The 16,410-nt window shown below is 39.8% G+C and overlaps 1 protein-coding gene across 2 annotated transcripts in view; it reads left to right on the top strand.

Annotated features, from left to right (window-relative positions):
- LOC136995304 (cysteine-rich protein 1-like) overlaps positions 1-15,431 on the top strand; it is a 36,845-nt gene extending 21,414 nt beyond the window's left edge. For both annotated transcript variants that reach the window (XR_010886866.1, XM_067315623.1), the window contains exons 3-4: positions 9,449-9,503; positions 13,944-15,431. Coding sequence is in view for 1 of the 2 variants with exons in the window: in XM_067315623.1 (XP_067171724.1) it covers positions 9,449-9,503; positions 13,944-14,026 (138 nt within the window). In the remaining variant the exon portion in view is untranslated. The remainder of the gene's footprint in view (positions 1-9,448; positions 9,504-13,943) is intronic.
- Positions 15,432-16,410: the final 979 nt, after the last annotated feature.

Raw genomic sequence — 16,410 nt, 5'->3', positions numbered from 1 at the left:
CCCCCCCCGTATCTATTATCTCCAGTGAACTGAGGTCTCTACAGTGTGCAGTTGTAGGAGAGGAGAAGAGACAGAACTGTCTAGCTGGGAGCCTCAGGGGAACAGCAAGAGCCTGTGTTAAGGGCTGCCCAGCAAGCTGCAGACTGGGTAGAGTGAAAGCTCTAGGAGGAGAAAGTTAGAGGTACCTAGGCAGCACATGTTTTGGGGTCAGGTGTATGTGGGAGGGGCAAGAGGGTGTGAAAGCATAAAATAGAAGAGTTGCTTCCCATGTTGGGGGATGGGTCAAGGTCTATTCTAAGAGGCACAGAAGTTCTTTTGCATGGAGGGGTCTACTCAGCATACTCAGTGCAGACAGGAGGCCCACGTGCAGATGTAAGGGCTGCCCATGCCTTAATGCACCCAGCTTTCAAATACTATTTGAGGCAGATGTAGCTGTATGACCATGTAGCTCAATATACGGACTGTTCATGTTAGCCTCTGTCTACAACCATGATAGCTCATTTCACAAGGCAGCTCATGAGAGCTTTTCTTTTTTTTCTTTTAACTTTTCTGCCTTCAGTACTGAGTTGTAGAAGTTTTCCAGCAACAATTCTTCAGGCAGGGTTTGATTCTTACAAGACACTTGGTGAGAGGTGTCATGCATCTACATGCTCTGGCAGATTCTGTAGCACATCCAGCCATGCACTTATCTTATGTGAAGTCAGAATTTGTCCACTGCTGTACTCTTCAATCTGCCAGTCACTGAGGGCAACTGAGATAGCTGTACATTGCTCCTAGCACTGCTCTACAAAATGCTCCAATGCTTCTCGTTATTTCCAGTTTAATGAAACAAAAATGTTGCACAGATCTTCTCAGTTTCTATCCAAAGGCTGTGGAGATGGGGGTGTGATTAGGCATCTTACCGTCCTTCTGGTACTGTGGCATGTTGGGGAGGTGTGACCACAAGGCATACAAGAGTGAGCTGGATATTGGTGGAGAGAGACACTCAAAGTTTGTGAGGGGTTGAACAGGATAGATTTAATAAAGGACTTGCACTCCAATCTGCACAGGGAGATCCGGGAACCCCACAGAAAGGTTGCTGATGGGAGGCTGCTGGAGGCATGAGTCAGATGCACAAGTCAGATGCCCAGGTGGGACTTGACTCATTGTTCCTGAGGGCCCTCTAAATCTACTGGAACTATTTCCTTATCTCAGCTGTGCTAACTTTGGGAAACTACTGTTCGGGATGCAGCTAGACATTGCTGACAAAAGGGAATATGCATGCCTGGCCCTGACGGGAATTCAGTCAGTGTGTAGTTTCACATGCTGGGCCTGCTACCACATACTCTGCCAGTCCATACTCCTCACCAGATCTTCCACAGGTGTTTTCACTACACCATCCTTCTGGGAGTGTGGCACATTGTGGAGATCTTCCAGAGGTCTTGTTGGGAGAGTGGAAGCAGGTGAGGGAGAAGATGAATGTGCTGCACAAAGATGGGTGGTGAGTCTACATGAACATGCAGAGGAGCCAGACAGTTGTGCTGGGGCCAAAGGGCGAGAGGGGTTAAAGACAGGGCAAGACAGAGAGGTAAGACACTGGAACAATGTTTTCTCTAACAGACCTTTACTGCTTAGGCACTGTGTGACGACAGGGCTAAACGCTGGTGACGATGGTGGGGCATTGTTCTCAGTCTGCCCTTTGAAAGAAGATCCAGTGTCTATAGGCTTGTCTATGCAGAAAAAATAACCTAGGAAGCAAGAACAAAGATGAACTTGCTAAAAAGAGAGTGACTATAATCCAAAAAAACCCCATCCACTTGGAACAGAGTAACTGTTCTGGAGAAATATTCCTTTTATGATCCAACAGAGGACCCACAGATAGGAAAAATACTCCAGAAATCTGAATCAGCCAAAGTCACTGACATACTGCTGCACATCAGTTAGACTAAAGTTTTGTCTGTAAGAGATTAACGTAGTGAGAGCCACAGGTAGAAAGGAGAAACAGATGTCATCATGCCTCAGGCTCTGACAATGGCAAGGGACTGAGCAGATATTCACATAATCTGAAGGAGGAGAAGCATCATCGTGCTACAGAGGAAGACAAATGCTTCTTCCTCCCTTCTTTCCCCCCCAACCAGGGAGGCAAACTATGGAAATATTTCTTCTCAAACCCAGATCTGTCAATCAGTCAGTCCCGAGCAAAGTACACCATCCTAACAGATAAGACTCTCTCTATTTCTGCTATTACCAAATCTCCACTTCTTCAAAATACATGTGACAAAATGTGTTGCTTCACTTTCTCAAGCAAGAGATCTGCAGCACATAACTAGGGTTCAAGAAGCTACAGCCTCTTGCCTAACTTTTAGCCACTTGAATGTCAGCTAAAAAAAAGAAAGATTTGCAGCATTTTCATTGTACATCTGTTCAGACAATGCCATGAACTTGTGGCATAAAAAGAAACGCAGAAATATAGCTCTTTGACTATAGTATGATGTCTTCTCTCAAAAGGTAAGCAAACCTTTAAATTAACAATGCAAGAAACTAGGAGGAAAATCAGATGGTCAGAGACAGTGCTTAGATGCTAAGGCAACAGCAGTGTAGGAGTCTAATAGGTGAATGAACAGAACAGCAGAACATTTTAGATGGCTGGCCATCTGCTGAATCACGGTTGCTACTGACAGCCATCCTCTCTGTGGTCTCCTACATAAAATACAACTGTCGTCACATGGAATTCACAGTCTTTGGATGTGCCACAGAGATCAGGTGGCTATACAAGGAGGCCACGGGCCTCTGCAGAGAGTCCTAATCTCTTCAGCCCTGCTGGGGATGTATACATGCTCACTGACATACATGCCATCCTTTGGGCTAGACAGTAAGGCAGAATGGACATGGCTGAACGTTACAACACTCCATTCATGCAGATTATCTCTGCATTGTAGTCATGTTCCCACTTCAAAGAAGGTATCAGGGAAAGTGGCAACAAAGAGGCACATGTCTAAATAGCAACATATGTGTATATATAGAGAGAAAGAGACATATATGTATAGTGGAGTGTTCCTAAAATCTATCATCTGAGATGGGAACAAGGCAATTGTGCAGAGTGCTAAATCATTCCCAGGAGATATCAGGATTAAAACAAATAGCAAGGTGCTCACTTTCAAAGGATGAACGTAGCAGAGCTATTAGAAGATGGCAATGCTGAATTCAGTCTGCAAGTGGGGCAGTGTGTCTAATGAGGTAGCTACACACAGTGACTAGATAACTCTAAACCCGAGGCAGGGCCTTGAACCAGGCATTCCAAGAATGTCCTTTTTCATTTCTAAAAGCTGCAATTCTCTGGATTGCCAAAAGTCTGCTGTAAAGTTTGGTCTCTAGAGAGGAAGAACTGGACATTTAACCCACTAAGTAGTCAAGACTTCTGGAACAGATCTTGAAAAGATGACATGCTCTAGAAGCAGAACTTGCTTCCACTCATTTTGCCTGCTCCACCTCCACTGTCTACGAGAGAGTCCTTCTACTACAGAGGTGGTAAAAATGGACTGCCTTTCCTGACTGCTACCTTTTTCCTGATGGCCAGTTGATTAAACTCATCAGATTTCGTTCTGTAACCAGTGTTTCCTACACTTTTCTAAAACATACTGCTGCACAATTTGGGGTAAAAGCCAAAGCTAGGCTTTTTCAAAGCTGTACATTTATTCACACTGCAGTGAAAAGTCAGCTGAAATGGTGGTATTTATCAGCAGTTAATTGCAGTTCTGGGGAGAAGCAGTTTTTTGAGATCACGTGTGTATGAAATGGTGGGGAGGAATGTGTTCAGGAAGAGATAAGGAAGGAGGCTGATATGAATTTTAGGGGAGCTAAATTCTACCTTGCAGGTAAGGAATGATTGTAAACACTCTATACAGTTTCAGCTAAAATAAACAGGTAGTTTCTTTATTCTGCTCAGTGATAGTGAGAATAGCTCATCCTTGTCTAATACTTCAAGTATAATAGGATAGAACAATTTAGCTGGTCAAACAAATGGTATAAGCAGGGTTGAGGCCATAGTCAGCCCTGAGTTTCCTGCCTGAATAGTATTCGCCTGCTAGGCAAATTATCCATGAAGTGTCCCAAATAAGCACACGTGGCCTCGGAGAATAGAAGTGCTTTAAGGTTATGTGTTTTATCAGAAAGTTATCTCCAAAGCACTGGGTCATAAAAGTGCTGTAAGCAGTACTGGCCTGTCATGAGAAACCCTAAAAAGGTAGAAGGCCCTTGGAGTTTGTTTGTTAACAGAAGTTTTCTGTTACATCTCATGCTTCTTCTCCTCATTTTTATCAGTATCAGCACGGAGTTTCCCAGAAAAACATCTAACATTCATTTTCAATCTCAGTTCACTGATAATAGTGTCAGCACATTTAAACTGAATTCTTCATCCAAGGGTCTTTTTTGCATATGGCTTACTATCTCCATTGTGAATATACCTAGAAATGCCAGTTGTGTACAGGGTTCCCCATGCATAAAAAAAGAACAAAATAAATTTTCCTATTAAACTTTCCAAAATCCAGTGAATTGGATTTTGCAAATCATGCTTTTCAAATAAATGTAGATGACTCTCTAGTAAACACCTATAATACTGGTGACCTATCATGAATAGCAGTAGCTGTAGGTTTAGCCGAGCCAAACAACAGAAAATAAGCAAGAAAAACATGAACTAGTGTGGCATCCATGGGTGATCCAGGTCTTAAAAGAAAACTGGGCAATTTGTGAACCAGTTCCATGAAATGTCTGGGCTATGCCTGTTTGGATCAAGAGCCTACACTATTTTGGGATCCATTTAAAACTGAACTTTTTCTCTTGACTTTGGGTTCTATTTACAGTGGTTGCAAAACATACAGTCTCAATGGTTGCTGGAATGTGAAAACAAACTAATTTCCTCTGATTTTCCTCAGACCACATATCTGTAAATTGCTTGGACATTATTTATTGAAGATTATTATTAATTTTAACTTACTTATAAGACTATATGGACAATTAGTGGCCCAAAGCCCTGTTGTACTCAGTACTAATCAGTACCTTAGCAAAAAAAAAGGCCACATTTTCATCCCAGAAGTTAATTACTGCTGGATAGAACAATAGGTCAGCACTGTTGAATCCAGATGCACACCACCTAACTTGACATAGCTAATTCAAGTACCTAAATTAAGACCTTATTCTAAAGTTAAAATCTAGTTTCTCTATCTACTTAGCAGAAACAGGCATGTCCAGCAGGGTATTCAGCAATTACGTAGGATAAGTCACTCTCCAGATGGTGTCTGTTTTCTCCATTGAACTGCTCATGTGTACCAAATTTAGATTAGGCTCCTTAGGTGCTTTTGCTGAAGTTGGTTGAAAGCTCCCCACACCTTGAATTTTATATGCTATAATGCTCTGTCTAGAAAACAGAAGTGTCAATACTTCCTATGACTATTTGGAAATTACAGTTCTCTAGGGTAAGGAGTATATCCTACTGGACACATACACAGTACTTGATACAAGAAGATACTGCATTCTCTAGTTGTTACTGCAACATAAGACCAAGTTAGGAAAATATACACAGCCTTTGACACAAGGGATTCTCACATGCGAGAATGTGATTATGTTAGTGAGCTTTTTCTATAATCTACATGTAAATTACCAGAAATGAGAAATTAAATGCTGAATAAAATGGTTGACTAAGAGCAGGATCTCAGGAAGACCTTGGAGAAGGAATAGAAACCTAACTTGTAATGTTCCTCTTCTTGATCTTACAAACATCTCCTGAAACATGTGGAGATACATGAATGATGAACAAGGTCAAGAAGATTTTGTCCTGAGGAACAGTCTGACTCAAATGGCTGGAGTCTGTGGGAATCTTTTGGTCAAGTTTAACCCCTTCTGATCTGCATGAATAGCTTCATTTCTCCCTCCCTGGAGGGAGTTTCCTCTCTTCTAAGATGAGTATATGCTTAAAAGGGCAAGACAGGAGAATTCAATGGGTTCTGAGGAGGCAAAAGTTGGCACCATTTCTCTGCTTTTATCAGGGAAGAGACAAAATACAAAGCAATACTGCACTGTCCTTATGCTTTTTAAAAGGAGGGTGATAAGTAAACTATCTCTCATTGAGATATTTCTCTCTGTCCTCTTCCCTTTGGTATAGTCAGCTTTTTTGCTTTCATCCAAAGTTTTCATATATTGGTAATGACTATACCCACAGTGATTTAAATACCATTAAAAGGAAGATTTTTGGGGAGGAATAATGACATGCCTGTAGCCCCCACTGAAATGTTCTGGACTCAAGTGAATTTTTCAGGAGCCAGAGAAACTGAATAATTTTTAAAGAAAAAAATGAGACCTGTGTCTCCTCTGGAGTGCTATCGCACGTATATCGGTAACATGTGCCTACCTCAAGTTCTGACAGCAGTTTGTTAGCAATAGGCTCTGGCTCTGCACTTAATTATTCATAAAAAAATCACTGTAAGAATCTTAATCCTAACATTCTCCCCAAACTTAAAGCTAAATAAATAGACTTGTCTCAGTGTATCCCCCTTGAACTGTGCCATCTCAGTGGTCCTCATAAATTTGCACTAATGTAATTATAAACTGACTAAAAGCTATAAAATAAAAAGATGCTTATAATATATACCTTGAGTTCCATAACTCTGTAAAGCAGGCCCTTATACAGCAAATAAAAAGAGTTGTAGAAAATACCAATCTTAATACCAACAAAAATGCAAAGATCAGATGGGGGTACAAAAGGTAATGCAAAATCCTGCACCTGGGAATGAATAACTCAGAGAATCACAGAATCGCAGAAGGACTGAGTTTGGAAGGGACCTCTGGAGATTGTCTAAGTCCAATCCCCCTGCTCAAGCAGGGTCACCTAGAGCACGTTGCACAGGATCACGTCCAGGTGGGTTTTGAATATCTCCAGAGAAGGAGACTCCACAGCCTCTCCGGGCAACCTGTTCCAGTGCTCTGTCACCCTCACAGGGAAGAAGTTTTTCCTCATGTTCAGACAGAACTGTCTGTGTTTCAGTTTGTGCCTGTTGCCTCTTGTCCTGTTGCTGGGCACCACTGAAAAGAGTGTGGCCCCATCCTTTTGACACCCTCCCATCAGGTATTTGTGGGCTAGATGAGTGGACAGTGAGGTGGATTGAGAACTGGCTGAATGGCAGAGCTCAGAGAGTTGTGATCAGTGGCTCAGAGTCTAGTTGGAGGCCTGTAGCTAGCAGTGTTCCCCAGGGGTCAATACTGGGTCCAGCCCTGTTCAACTTACTCACCAATGACCTGGATGAAGGCACAGAGTGCACCCTCAGCAAGTTTGCTGACGATACAAAACTGGGAGGAGTGACTGAGACACCAGAGGGCTGTGCTGCCATTCAGAGGGACCTGGACAGGCTGGAGAGGTGGGCGGAGAGGAACCTCATGAAGTTCAACAAAGGCAAGTGCAGGGTCCTGCACCTAGGGAGGAATAACCCCATGCAGCAGGACAGGTTGGGGGTTGACTTGCTGGAAAGCAGCTTTGCAGAGAAGGACCTGGGAGTGCTGGTGGACACCAAGGTGACCATGAGGCAGCAATGTGCCCTTGTGGCCAAGAAGGCCACTGGTATCCTGGGGTGCATTAGGAAAAGACATTAAAGAGAATTTTATGAGACGTTTCTGCTGTTTCATGCTTAATGCACAGACAACAGTTTTACTATGTCTACTTAGGAAAGGGTCTGTACTATTTAGAATTTCTTTATTTCTTCATTCTGACATAGTTACATTTATCTGTATATTTTCTTCTGCCTTATAGTAACATTTTTTCATAATACTTTTATCATTTTTATGAACATAGAACCTACTAATTTATACTCATTACTATCAGTTTCCCCCCTTTGCCATTTGGTAGATATTGTATTTTTAATTTCCCTTTTTCACTGAAGCTACTTTTTTTGACTACAAAATTGCATATTTCAGGATAGTTTTCTTTAACAACTTGTTATCATATATGTTGACTTTAAAAAAAAATCCCATTTCAAGTAATTTTTTTCATAATTGTACTTAGTGTGAGAATATTAGTCTGTCTGAAGGGCAAAGTATGTATTTTATTGATCAGGACTATAGCTTGTTTGGGCATAACAAAGGTAGTGTGTTGGAATCACTTGTACAGCTATTAATTAATAGTTCAGAGATCAATCCATCAGTAGTTGTCAGAATAATCTCTAATATAAAAATACTCCATACAGAGTATGGAGCACAGGAAGTTATCATCTAATTTCTACAATCACTGATGTTGCTTTATGGTAGCATAGGACTTTCAGCGTATGCCCACACTAGCTGAAATTCCCCATGACTGCATTGCTTTTGTCACCCTATGCATATCTAATCCAAGTTTAAAAAGCAGTCTATCACACTGCGGCTTGACTCAGTATCTGTATCAGCTCACTGCTGGCACCCCACTGATGGATGAATCAGAATAGCAACACACCTGCACCACTGGCCTGGCACCCTGGACTGTCAGGAGCTCTGATACGTGATATTTCTGATATAGGCTGCCGCACACATCCATACCCTCCTTCCCACTCCATCCTTCCTAAAGCAGGTGTGTCCAGAAATGCCAACATGCTGGGCATTTGAATCCTTCTGCCTCGCTGATAGAATAACTGGAAATGCTGCAGAGAATCTATCTAGCTGGAGCTAACCTTTTGCTTGCTGGTTATTGAGTAGCATTTGTCCAGGTCTGAAACACATATCAAAAATGCCTAAGTGTTCTTTAGTAATTTATTATAAAAGCAATCCTCAGTATAATATACAGTCCCAATTTCACAGAATCACAGAATCACAGAATGGTTGAGGTGGGAAAGGATCTCTGGAGATCATCTAGTCCAATCCCCCTCCTCATGTAGGGTCACCTAGAGCACGTTGCACAGGATCGTGTCCAGATGGGTTTTGAATATCTCCAGAGAAGGACACTCTACAACCTCTCCAGGCAACCTGTTCCAGTGCTCTGTAAAGCATTGGAATAACAAAGAAGTTTTTCCTTATGTTCAGACATTTCAACAGTTATCCCACAGATAGACATAACCAACTCTTCCTTTGTGGCTTGGTGTGGTACCTTCAACAAGACCAAGATACACAGCTGATTCTAGTAATGTGACGTGAACATTATCAGCAGAGCTGGGTTCTGGGCCAAGGTGTGAAACCAATTTCTGATGCTTCTCAAGGCAAATGGCCTGGCACACCTCACATATAAACAAAGAATTTCTGCAATAGATCACAGCTGGAACAAAGAAGAGGAAAGCTGTTCTCTTGGACAGGCAAAATAAAATAACATGAGGTTTTGATATATTTATACCATGCTAGGTACTGTAAATAAAAAAGGCCCTGGCCTTATAGGAAGTGGTTACTTTGCTCTGTGGTGGAAAAAAAGGAGTCTCAGGAGTAATCCTTCACAGTCACTGAAGGCTTCTTTGCTTTTCTTTCACAGTATGATGACAAACCGTACTGTAACCACTGCTACCTGCAGCACTTTGGACCAAGAGGTAACATCTTGTCTACTCACTAATGTTTTACTGCTATAATCATTCAGTTTAAGAGATTTATTTTCAGAAGTACCTACCATGTGTCCTCAATTTTCCACATATGATCATATCTGTACAGAAAAAGAAGTAAGTTGTCCAAGTAAACTGCATTCAAAAACATGAAGATAGTTAACAATCTGATCTATGGACAGAGACCTTATCCATGAGGGCAGATATTTTACAGATGCAAATACTTTGTGGGTGCAAATTTTTCATTTCAAAAGTAGATGCTGACTTGAAAGATTTTGAAAAATATTTTGAGTTAAAGTCTTCTGGTTTCAAACTGCAAATGCTTAGCGGGTATTTTTCTGGATCCTAGAATGAATACAAGAACAAGTATTGTTAGATATTTCATGGCCCACAGCTGGGATTGGGAAGCTTTTTCTCTGCTAAAGGAGAAAAAGACCTTTCAAACACCTCTGGTAGGTCACGTATTAACACGTATCTTCGTGTTATCCAATAAGAATGAGAAGGAAGAGTGGACACAACCATGGACCACATGAAATGAGATTGCATCACATATCTGAGTCCCATGCTCCCTCATCTCTTGTTGTAAGGGCATCTGCTGGGGTCCACCTGGCATGATGAGTCCCTCTGCCCACAGTAAGAGCTGGGTGCACACTACTTGTCAAATTCAGAGCATCGGCAGAGCTTTGGCACTGCAGACCAGCACATACCATCAGCCAGAAAACTCTGTCCAGAGCATAGAATAACCTTAAAACCTATAGTAAAAGACAAAGTGCCACAGTGTAATGTGTCACAGAAAGAGAGAAGCAAAGAGCCAGGGTATTGCTGAACTCCTAAGTCCCTGCAGCAACTAATGATACATAAAATAAAACTCCCACATCCTCCTGGAATACTGGACTTCAGTTTCCAAACTGCAGAGAAAGCCACTGGCTAAGGGTTTGGGTCACAGAGACTAGACAGATGATCTGTTGCCAGTCTATCAATAGTAAATCTAAACACTGTTTGAGGTGGGAGTGTGAGATGTCTTGCAGCTGACCCACCTGAATGCCTCCAGAAGTACCAGGAGTTCTACCCCAGTTCTGCCTGCACTTTTGACCTATCTTTGGTACTTTAGGGAGGGAAGAAAGGCTAACAAACTCAGTCAAATTATGAAACTTAGGTTTAGGGGTGGTGAGAGGAAGAAAGGAAATTCCTTGTTGACCTAAGTAAGCAAACAGTGGAAACCTGGAAATATGTGACTAATATGACAAATATAACACACAGCTAGACCCCTGCTGTCCCTGTTTGCCCGTAAGACTGGCTGCAGCAAAACACTGTCACAAAGCAATAGCTTCAACTCCCTGCTTCATTTTACATTCTGCAAAATGGAGGTGCTTGTTTCAATTCACTGTTAGTTTGTGAAATGTAGCCAAACTATCACCTACAAATCCTGATCTTGTATTTGCAAAATTAAAACCACACTTCTAATTCTTTGTTGACTTCTCACTTATGGTTGCTTTACAACATTTATGAATCCACTGGTGGCAATGCACTTACCTCTGATCTGCGCTGAGTGTGGCTGGTGGAGAGCATATCTGTTATAGTGTTATATCAAAGAATGCGAAGGAGCATGGGTTTTATTATTGTTGTTGTTTTGTCCTCAGTTCCCTCTGCCCTTAGCTTATGTCCTGGATATTCCCACAATAATATAACATTTTAGCTGAAGGTAAACAAGCAGACAGATTCATCAGGAAATCTCAGGCTGGCTTTATTTGCACCCATGTAAATATTCCTCTTGCCACAACATCCCTTTACCTTAACGTCAGTGCTGTGAGGCAGGGCTATGATGTATCCTAATTCTGCAGAGAGGAAATGCATACAGCTAAGGAAGTAACTGGTTTACCCAAGATCACACCTGACATCTGTGGCAGACAGGGAACATGACCTTAGATCTCAAGAGTTCTGACAAGAAACTTTACTACAAGGCCACCTTTTTCTTGCAAATAAACTGCCTATTGTATTACTCAAACTGCATTTTCATCAGTATAAAACTGGCAAGTACCCTGAAGTAGACATTAATTATTACTATTTGTAATAGCTCCCAAGTATCATCAAGATCTCCTTGCACCAGATGTTGCATATACACATGGAAAATCTCTTATCAGAAACTTATTGTAAAACTAAAAACATGCCAAACGTGGGAGAAAGACAATATGGAAGCAGAACAAAAATACAAAACAGTTTACTGGACTTTCCAAGGAAAGTTAGGGTAAAGACAGAGACTGAATCTGTATCTTCTGATTCACAGGACACTGTCTCCTCTCCAAATCTTTATCTACTGATGTGAAATCAGCATGAAGTCAGCATCTTGTCTAATGAGTGTATTAATTCGATTTTAAATCACACTTAACAGAACAAACGCACAGCTGGCATATGTTAGGATACAGGGAACAGCTGAAGTTTTGCATATCACGTTAGAGCAATACTGACTGAGATGTTCGGGAGAATGCTGTGTCTAGCATTTAGACTTTTTTTGCCTGAAAATCAAATTGACCCTTAGTTGTATGCATATCTAAACTATGCTTTACAAGTCTACTTCTAATTCACAATGTAACCCAGATGAATTTTATACTATTTTAACTATGCTGCAGGATTATGTTTTGTACCATAATATATTACACCATTGCAGCTACTGTATTTGCATTTATAACAATTAAAAATCCAGTACAGTGGTACTTCTAATCAGATACAGGAATTCAATATAGTGGAATCCAATATATATTTATAAGTAATATCCTTGCATCTGTAGAGGGAGTCTATACCTTTTGAACTGTACTCATTAGGGCTGTGAAAAGAAACAATTTTTTCCAGTCTTTTTGGCCAGTCTCAACATAAACATTAATACCAATGACAATGACAACACTATTACAGCCACAGCTAGTAGCTTTTGTTGTTTCCAATTTCAATGTTTTATACATAAGAGAATTTCAAAACTGCAAAATATTGTATTCAAATCAAATTAAACCCATTTTTTGGCATGAAACAAATGGTTTGTTTAGTTGTAAAGATTTTAAAAACAAGTAATTTCAGAATTAATTTTTTGTTCTGAAAATGACAAAAAGATTTTTTCAAATCTTGTAAGACTTTTTTAATTGTCTGAAGCAGTTAAAAAAACTCAGCATGAATTCAGTTGACTCAAATACGCACCTTTTTCAGAGGAATGTTTTGTATTTTTTAGCTAAGCTAGTGTTGAAATATTTGGAATAACGCACCTGGTGGTGTGAGACTTTCCTGAAACTCCAGTTTCTCAGTTGGCTTAGAGAGCCAAAAAGAGGTATTCCGGTTGATCCACCAGAGGCTTGCAGTAATTTTACCTCCACCTACTCAGACGTATGAGGTAACTAACTGGATGAAAACTAACCATTTGGGGGTCAGGGTGTTCATCTTTAGCTGTGTCAGGTCTCTGACCTGTCTTACAATGCAGTTGCACAAAGCTAGTGCCATTTGAGGTGTGGGGCATAGCTGAGCAGCCAGCTGCATCAACACTTTTTTGCTAAAAGAATGAAGTTGTATTGGCTTCAGGTGAGCGTGAAACTGCACTCTTAATGAATTGCTCTCCAAAGGTATCTTCCAACTGCAGGTTGCTGGGAAGTTTGGCAATGTGGAAAGCTTCATCTTTGTGTTGGGTAGCTGCTCATTAAAATGACAGAGTAATATGTTTTCAGTAACTGGTTGGGTGACTGAAACATCTAAAGAAGGAAGATGATGAATGGTCAAATAGTGGACCCCTAGTGCAAAGTCAGCAGCAAAGATACCTTATGCTAAAACCTGAAAATTCCAACTGCCTAAACATCTTCAAAAATTTCCATTAGTTATCAAAATAGCAAATAACACAATCCTGGCTGTCTCTGAGAAGATTCACAGCCAGCAACTCTATGCGGGCAAGTATTAGTGAATCATTTTTTTCAAAGTATTCAACATGATCTACCTGATTGACTCTGCACAAGTTGTTTATGACATTAGACTAAATTCTCTAAATGAGAGCTATTGTACAGTGGTGTTTTATGCCAAAACAGTCCCAATAATTAAGACATCTAGCTTGTGTGTCAAAGAAGATAGATGTTATTGAAGCTTATGTTTAGTTTGGTTTCTCCTGAGACTAGGTTCAGCTGAGTTCAGTTTCTGACTGAATAGTTTGCCAAAGCTTCTACAGCACTTTGAGCAGTCTTAATTTCCTCTTGTTCTTAATGGTAAGTAGAATCTTTGATGAGGTTTTTTAAGATAGGAGCACTGCAGATTAGGTTTGAATACTGAATTTTACACTGCATTTCTTTTTAATTTTAATTACCCAGGCCTCCTGGAAAGTTACATGAGTTTCCTTTTGTTCCTTTCCTCCATGGTCTTTCTGACTCATTTGCTGTCTTAACTTTTTGTTTCTTTTCTTTTTTTAAAAAGGAACAGGACGTCCAACTTCTCGCTTGTTTCTTGGGGCGACTTCCTCTTCCAAGGTTCAAGTAGGAAACAAGAACAGATCCTAGATGACCCTTCTTTAATGTCCAGACTGTGGAGAATAAGCATTGGATCATGATAAAATGGCAAGATGCCAAAAAAGTGATTTTTCCCCTTAGAATATGAAAAAGAACACTGGTTTTGAGAATGACTGATAATCCAGAAAAATTGTAAAAGAAAGTACTCTTCTAGACTGAAATAATTTTTATTGTAGACTAAAACTGTGCTGTGACAAATGAATTTTAATGAGCAACAATGAATTTTAATGGCATGTAGCCTGGTTTGTTTAAAGGAGATACATTCATAACATATACTTGATTTTTTGATAATTTACAAATTGTTGTTTTATTCATCTGAATTGACAGTGGCCTGCCAAAAACTGCTGCCTTTCCCAGTGTATTGGACTCCTAGGTAGAAAGTCTCTCAGCAGATCTTCATCCTATTTCCAGTGGAGAATTGCTCATGGAGGTACAGTGAGTTCAAATACCCCAAACATTTGGCAGCTGCAGAGGATGCAAGTGAGATTCTTCAAGTTAAAATGGTTATTTCTCTCCTGGTCCAGTGAATCTTCACAATGACATGACTCAGAGATGGAGGTGTAGACAGCTGACAAATACAGAGACGTACGTATGTGTAAAGACAGATATCTCTGTATTTGCCAAGTCACAGCTAAATTCCACTTACCCAAATTTTGTACCTGTTTTGATGATCAAGAGTCAGAGTTAATTAGCATATGAGTAGATCCATTGAAATCAACACATCTGGGCCTACATTTCCTGTTAGGTTCTTCATTTCTTCTCACCATCAAGAACATTTTTGATCTTACATTGTACATTCCTACTCCTGGATTTTTTTTTTATTACCTTCTCATTTTGTCACCTAACTCCAGTGTAGTGAATTATAAGTATGAAGGAACTTTCCATCATGATACCTAGATATAGCACACTGGAATGCCAATCCATCTGAATTTATATATAAAAACAGATTAACCAAGCTAACTAATTAATGCAGAGAAAATATTTCCATAATAATGTGGCATCATTATTCTGAAACTACTTGTAATATAGATGATAGAGTTTAGGATTTTATCATGTACTATAGCCAAACCAAGTTATAAAACTTCCAGTTACTATGTTTCTGCTATGTGATTGAATAAGTAGCTATATTATTTCAGTATATGAAACAGACTTTTCCATTTCTGATTTATCTGTACAGCAAGTTTTCAAAGCATGTTTCACTATTACTCTCTAAAGAATCATTCTTACCTTTAATTGAAATATTTTTTACTATCAACTCTCAGTACAATTCCATCTTCAAATCTAGGAAAATGTTTTTCCTGTGCTTGATGTTCTTTTCGAAATTTATCTGTTAATACAGCTAAAAGATAAAACTGAGTTATTAACACCTCTGAAGCAAATGAATTGCAATATAAAGAGATCTTTGTTTGTTTTCTACTTTTTCTTTTGCATGCTTGACTTTACATGTTACAGCTGAAGGTAGTTAATTTATTTTATTATACCCCAGCTGAATGTGGGAAATAAGAGATGTCTCCCCCCCCCCCCCCAAAAAAAAAAATGAAGCTGTCATTAAAACAGGGTTCTGGGATTTAGGAGCTAAGAGTTCCTCACATGCCTGTCACAGCCTTACTTTGTAATCCGAGGACAAGACTGTTACACTTTTGGTGTCTCATTTCCCTGCATGTAAGATATGGAATAGACTTCCTGATCTGACAAGGATACTGGCAAGACCTAAATTACTGGTTGCAAATTATGCAGATACCAGGCTGATGGTAGATATGGAAATACAAAATTGTGCACTCCTTCAGATCACAGCACTGGCTAGTGCTGACTGATTAGAAATGGAGTAAGTTTTGGGTTTGGCTTTTTTTTTTTGACCAAAACCAACAAGAGCAAACAAAAATCTAATATAAACCTTGGTGATATCACAGGTTCTGGATTTTCCTATACCACAAGCTGGACTGTGAAGCCAAGTCATCTCCTGTAATGTATACTTTTTTTCCTTTTGCCAGGTAACTCAAGAAAAATTCTAATTTGCTGAAAAATACATTTGTGACTACATAATTTATAAAAAACATACCCTTCAATTTCTCTCAGAAATAGAATGGAAAAAGGAAGACATTAATTAAAGGTAGTAGCTTTTTAATTAAGAAAGAAAGGTTTCATCACCTAAGCTAAATTACAGTCCTTCAGTTTGGAACATTTTCTTCTTCATTCTCTGTTCTTCAAGGTTGTTCACAACATCATAGAATTTCTCTAACAATGTGACAACATTCCCTCTTTTGTTTTCCTGTATCTGTTGACAGTTTTACATGAAAATTTTATGCATATCATGAAAAGTGTATTATAGTGCTAAATAATCCATGCTCTGCTTTACTTGCCACAGCTGCCAACAA

The sequence above is a fragment of the Apteryx mantelli genome, chromosome Z (genome assembly GCF_036417845.1).
Source record: "Apteryx mantelli isolate bAptMan1 chromosome Z, bAptMan1.hap1, whole genome shotgun sequence".
Classification (NCBI taxonomy): domain Eukaryota; kingdom Metazoa; phylum Chordata; class Aves; order Apterygiformes; family Apterygidae; genus Apteryx; species Apteryx mantelli.
The sequence above is the reverse complement of the archived record's forward strand: the minus strand, read 5'-3'. Positions and strand labels throughout refer to the sequence as shown.